This window comes from Nuphar pumila, chromosome 1, assembly GCF_984573655.1.
Source record: "Nuphar pumila chromosome 1, dmNupPumi1.hap1.1, whole genome shotgun sequence".
Classification (NCBI taxonomy): Eukaryota; Viridiplantae; Streptophyta; class Magnoliopsida; order Nymphaeales; family Nymphaeaceae; genus Nuphar; species Nuphar pumila.
The window spans coordinates 16,938,576-16,945,160 of NC_143249.1; the positions used below are offsets into that span (position 1 = coordinate 16,938,576).

At 39.8% G+C, this 6,585-nt stretch overlaps 1 protein-coding gene across 1 annotated transcript; it reads left to right on the forward strand.

Annotated features, from left to right (window-relative positions):
* Positions 1-1,563: 1,563 nt before the first annotated feature.
* Positions 1,564-2,695, forward strand: LOC149848159 (uncharacterized). The gene has a single exon (XM_089980267.1). It carries the CDS (start codon positions 1,704-1,706, stop codon positions 2,328-2,330), a length of 627 nt encoding a protein of 208 aa, XP_089836393.1. The 5' UTR covers positions 1,564-1,703; the 3' UTR covers positions 2,331-2,695.
* Positions 2,696-6,585: the final 3,890 nt, after the last annotated feature.

Consider the following 6,585-nt stretch of genomic DNA (forward strand, 5'->3'; position numbering starts at 1 on the left):
ATTTTTGTTTATTTTTATTTTTTGCTATAAATTGGACCTTGGATTCATATTTGGGGCAAAAAATTATATTGAGATCCATATTCGGGGCAAGAATCCATATCGAGATCTATATTCAGGGTAAAAATCCATATTCAGGCCAAAAAAAACCAATTTGAGATACAAATTTGGGGGCGTAAATCCATATTTGGGGCAAACAAAATGGTTTTAGACATACTTTAGTAATTTGATCCAGGCCAAAATTCTATAATAAACTTGATAAAACATGTGAAATGATGAAGGGGTCATACAATCTAAAATAAAGTAATCTGACCCATTATCCATAACTGTTCAAGTTATCTTAACATCATCATCAAACAACGGACATTTGAAACACACCATCCGAGTATGGTTCAACCAAACGTTGAACTTGGTACAGTTGTTACAGAACGAACAAAACCAGTGTTGTGTTCATTTTGTTCATAGTTTTCGTAATTTTATGGACATGCCCTAAGGGAGCGTTTGAATCACGGTCAGTGTTGGACAGTACAGCATGTTATGTTATGTATTGTATGTGGACGCTCCAGGACATGCCATCCTGCTTCGTTCACGCACCATAAAAAAAACTTTTTTTATTGTCCATTTTTGTCTGTGAGAGGCAGGCACGGAACAGCGGAGATGCTGTTTCTGTGTCCACACCAAATCAGGGAAGCAGATCAGGTGATGCTGAACATGAGCGTTTTTGCTCATGCCTACATCGTGGCCATCCGATTTGCATTTTAAAAAGCTCAAAAGTCAACAAAACCACGTGTCATTCATCCAAAATACAGACGGCCACGATGTCCCATGACCTGATCTGCTTCCCCAAATCAGAGTCCGCACATCCTGCGTTTGCGGGGGTGCAGGTCCGCACGTGGGGTCCGCACTCGGGCCACGACAGGGATTCAAACGCACCCAGCCCACCCATTGTCCACCCCTACCTATTGGCTATTGCCAAATTGTGGGAAGAGGGAGGGAAAGGGAAGAGAAGGATTAGGTCACCTGCACCACTAAAACTGTTGTCCGGGCCCAGGAAAGGAACCGGTTTGCTTAACTACCTGACTACCCTTCTTTTTTCTTATTGTTCTTCGTTTTCTTCAATGGGGACAGTCGGACACCATATATCAAAGGAAAAAAAGAAAAGAAAAGCGAAATGTATATATAAAACCAGGCGTCTCACAGATTCCTGAGGAAAAGAAAGAAGACTTGGTTTGTTTGCTTTCTCTTTTTTCTTTTTGATTTTTTGGTTTCTTCCATTCTCTGAACAGAGAGCGAGGACCACACCCACCGTGGGGATTGATTCAATCGGTCTCTCATTCACGGGGCTTCCATGGAAGATGATGATGCTATATGGTCCCCTTTAATAAAGCACAACCATGTAGGTTTTTCTGCCGTTATCATTTCACCATCACCATCATTCCCCTTCTTTTTGTTTTTCTTCTTTTTTTTGCTTTTATGCATTACTGGCCGATTTGGTTCACTCTTAGCAGAAGAAGGGGGTGAAGTCTCTTAATCAAGAAGGTTATGAGAAGCCAAGATGGTGAAGAAGGAGAGCAGTGGAATGGTTTTTCTGTGGTTCCTGAGATAGCACGCGACAACCAAGAAGGCTAAGAGGTGGGGAGGACGTTGACAGAGCTTCTGCGCGAGGAAAAAGAAGAAGAGCTAAAGAGAAAGAGCTGCTGGAAGAGATGGAAGAGACGAGAAGGAGAAGAAGAACGTGGAAGGGTCTGAGAGAGAGGTTTAGGCTCAAAGGTGGGGTCGGTTGCTGCGGCGGTTCGTGGAGATCCGTCGCTCAAGAGATGGACGACATGGTGGCGATTGCAGCATCAGAAGGAGGCGAAGGAGAAACCATCCCGCAGAGCGCTCGGGCCGAAGAGGACGATCACGTCTATGTAAGAGGCCAGAATTCGGAAACGGCGGTGGCAACGATGACAATGATGACGGAGATAACAGAAGCAGAGACCACCATGAATCTGGCCGCGGCATTGGCGGTGGAGCGCCACCTGAGGGCTGCCCAAGATTGGGAGGCGGCAAACGCCTCGACACCGCTCCGGGTGTCGTTGATGGCGTTGTTGGAGCAAGAGGGGGGAGATGTGCATTGCAATAACCACAACAGGATGAAAGGGAGCAGAGGGGGAGGGGAGGAACTGTTTGGTGGGTGCTGCTGCTGCGTCTGCATGGTCAGAGCGAAGGGCGCGGCCTTCATCCCGTGCGGCCACACCTTCTGTCGAGTGTGCAGCAGGGAGCTGTGGCTCAACCGTGGATCTTGCCCTCTCTGCAATCGCCACATCCTAGAGATCCTCGACATCTTCTAAGGTGGGGTGGGGGGGGAGGGGGGTGGCGGTGGGGACTATTCTTTTTCTTGGCTTCTCTCCTCCTCTTTGGTGCTGTATTTTTTTTATTGTTGTTCATACGTTTACCAAGGCACCACCTGAGTAAAAAAGAAAAGTGCGTGGGGGTTCCTTCTCCTTTAGATTCCTTCCATTGGAGCTCTCAAATGGGACGACTTATGAAGGTTGGTAAAGCTTGTTTTAATTGATATATTGATGGATTTGTTATGACTTCACCTACACATCCGTTGTAACACATCATTGTTTGAATCTTTGAACTTCTCTTTTTCCTTTTTTTTTTTTTTTTGGTATATTGTAATCTGTAATTAAGCAAAGTCTACTGTAACTTGTAACGTCATGACTAAGGTGCTGAGTTCTCGGCCCGTCATATTCGGTACATTGTTTGGTCCTTCTCTGTGCCAAAGTTTTCAGGCCCGTCATATTCAGGCTCTGCTTAATGGGAGACCTTCCCAGTACAGTCAAGCTTGCAGTAGTATGGTGTAAGGTGGCATCTTTTTCTTCTCTTTCACGTACAAGCTTTTTCAATCGTAAGTAGCACAGTAAAAAAATCTCGGGAAAATCTTAAGTTGAACAGTAGAAACCAGCTTTTATACAAGGAGATTGTAACGTATGCAGGTTTTGCGAGCGACTTAAAAAGTCTACAATGTTCTGGCATTTTGCAACTTCAAAAAGTCGTGTCTATAAGTTTATAACATCTAAAACACGATAAAAAATGCCATCCTTATCAAATAAATCGATCGTATTGAACATTTGTGAGGTTAGATTGAGTCAAAATAGTTATGAATTTTCAGAGGGTATACAATTGGTTGTGAAACACACACACACACATATATATATATATATATATATATATATATATATATAGAGAGAGAGAGAGAGAGAACTAAACATATGTCTCATTTCTGGTTCTGCCTTAATTATAGTTTTGTAGTGTTTTATGATAGATCTGAACAGTTAGATGTGTTTAACATGCTCGATTTAGTAGGAATTGACTCTTGGATAATGCTTTTTCGAAAAAAAAAACATGTTTTTATGAGCCAAGAAGAACTGATACCTTCATAGCCATTGATTTTGGATCACCGAAAAAACTCTGGTGATCCAAAAACTACATCCCACTAAACAAAACCTATAAATTACATGTATGGTGTTAGATGTGAGAAAAAATGCCAAAAAGACGATTTTGAAGGGGGCACAACCATGTGAGCATAAGGAGCACATTTCTCTCTCTCTCTCTGCGTTCCTTATGCTCCCTTTTTTGATAGGTCTCGTTAGACCTCTTCAAAAATCATAGTTTTAAGTATTTTTTTCTCACTTCTAACACCATAGATGTTATCTATAGGTTTTGTTTAGTAGGAATAGACTTTTAGATTGCGGTAATCTTACATGTATATAAGTTTTTTTGGTGATCCAAGGTGCCAATTTTTCTGGCTCATAAAAATATGTTCTTTTGTCGAAAAAACATGATCCAAGTGTTGATTCCCACTAAATCTAGCATGCTCAACACATCCAATGGTTAAGATCTATCATAAAATACTTAATACCTATGAGGCAGAACCAGAAATAGAATCTAATATATATATATATATATATATATATATATATATATATATATATATATATAGAGAGAGAGAGAGAGAGAGAGAGAGAGAGAGAGAGAATCGTATCTTCAAGCAATCAAACAATGATGCTTCATCTTATTTTTTGCATGCTGTTGACTTTTAGCAGTGGTCTTGACCACTACTAAATCTCTGGGCGAAAAATAGAGAATTAGCGGTAGTTCAAAACCGCAACTAATTCTGTTTTTTCAAAAAAAACAAAACATGAATGCAACATTATCCTATATATATATATATATATATATATATATATATATATATATATGTGTGTGTGTGTGTGTGTGTGTGTGCTATTGAAGGCACAAAATTATGGAATTATTGAGCTGAAAATTATAGGTTTTAGATGTCTTTTGTAGGTTAAATGCTATGGATGTGATCTACACGTTTTGTTTAGTGGAAAATCAGTTTTGAATCTATATATATATATATATATATATATATATATATATATATATATATATATATATATATATATATATATATATATATATATATATAACTAGAAAAATTCAGCCTTTCATTTTTCTAGTTTTGTTTGTTACATTGAACACCATAGATGTGATGTACATGTTTTATTTAACGGAAACCGACTTTTGAATGGCTAAAATCTGACTTGTATTTAGGTTTTTTCAATGATAAAAAAAATCAATGGCTATGAATATATCATTTCTTATCAAATCATGAAAACATGTTTTTTTTGTCAAAAAAAGTATCCACCAATAGTCAATTCCTACAAGTCAAACATGTTGAAACATACATAGAGTTTAGGTTAGTCAAATAATTTTTTTATAGGCAAGCTGGGGCACACCCCAGCTGTTATACAAAGCATCATTGGGATTTGAACTTACAACGTCCCCCTACCAAACAATCAGAGCCCCGTTGGCTAGTCAAAACAACTTGCATCAGGATATTCCCACTGGATTGTAGGCAAAATCTATTGTAACACACACACACACACACATATATATATATATACATTGATGACAAGAACACTCACCGAAGTGAGGAACATAGGAGTTAGGTTAGGTAAGCTGGGGTTAGCAAACCCCACATTGGGATTTGAACTTGCAACATCCCAACACAAGGTGACGTGCATTAAACAGCTCCTACCAAACAATCAGAGCCCCATGGATTAGTCAAAGCAACTTGCATCGTGATATTCCCACTGGATTGTAGGCATAACACACACACATATACCCCGTGTGTGTGCGTGCGCGCGTCCAAATTATGTAAAATATTTAGCTTAGTTGGTACGTGGCATGGCAAGAGATGCTTCAACTATGTTCAACATAAAGAAATAATACTTCTCCTTTTTTTAATGATCCCATCTTGAGTTCAGCTCGTCACTGAAAGAAAAAATGATGCAACAAATAATATACATTTTCTCTTAAAAAAGAAAAAGAGAGAACTCAATGTGGTAAGCAACCCATCAGGTTGATCCAGTATAACCAAGCCAATTCAGGAAGAAGAAAATGGTACAGCCAAAACTATTGGTGAGCAGATCCAATACTCGGCTGAATACCTAACAAAGTACTTGGCCCACACAAAAACACATAAAATTGCTGCATACAATGTGCATTCATCGCCCCCCAGTGACTTTGGCTGTTTCATGCAGCGATTTTCTGGCATAAAATTTCACAAACTATACCTGGATCCATGTATTAATCAGACATTTGGGTCCAGACCCAAGTCTTAATCGGGTCTTCTTATTTATAACAATACCCGGACCCTATAGGGTTTGGTACGGGTCGGGTCAGGGTAAACCAGGCCATTTCATAAACCATACCTGGATCCAAGTGATGGGGAGTCTTGGTGCGTAAAACCAACTTCAACTTGGCCTAAAGGAGAAGGCCTTATGACAAATACTGACTTTCAATGGTATGTCCAAGTTTTTTTTATGTTTACACGAAGAAACCACCCCCAGCATCAGAGACCTAGCCATGCTGGCTTTCCGTACTTACGGTCGCTGTCCTGGCAGCGTAAAACTTTGTGAGCTTACCCCTTACCCCACGGAGTTGCCATGCCTCGGCTAGCGCAATGGGTATGTCCAAGGTTCGCTGCTTGGTATTCTCCATCTCTCAGCACTAAACATAGGAAGGAACAAAATTTTATAAACACAAAGAAGTCTTTCACGATGAAGTATGAAGCCCACAAGACCTCTGCTCATCTTGTAGGAGATACTTGTGAATTGCCAGTTGACAGGATATATATATATCCTGAATTCGAAATCCATGGGTGCATGTCTTTTGTCATAAAATTGAAGCTAGGTGTAATGAAATATGGCCATAAAACAACCGTTGGAATGGGATTCCAACGGTTGTGTGCTCTTATGTTATGGCCCAACGGGCCTGTAACAGATAACTACCAAAACATCTAATAAGAAGTAAAATACGGATAAATAAAATACATGAAAATCCATGTTCAAGGGGTGCAACCCTTGGGTGAAAGAACATTTCTCCATTGGACATGACCCTAATCCATCTGTGATATAGAATTAGCCCTTTAAGCCAGATTCAGAACAGTGCAAACTGTGAACAGTGTTAACACAGTGACAAACAAAGTGTTGTATTTGTGATACACAGTGAGATATAAAAATCTGAAAT

Coding starts and splice junctions, on each gene's coding strand:
- LOC149848159 (XM_089980267.1), top strand. CDS start 1,704: ATGGAAGAGACGAGAAGGAGAAGAAGAACGTGGAAGGGTCTGAGAGAG.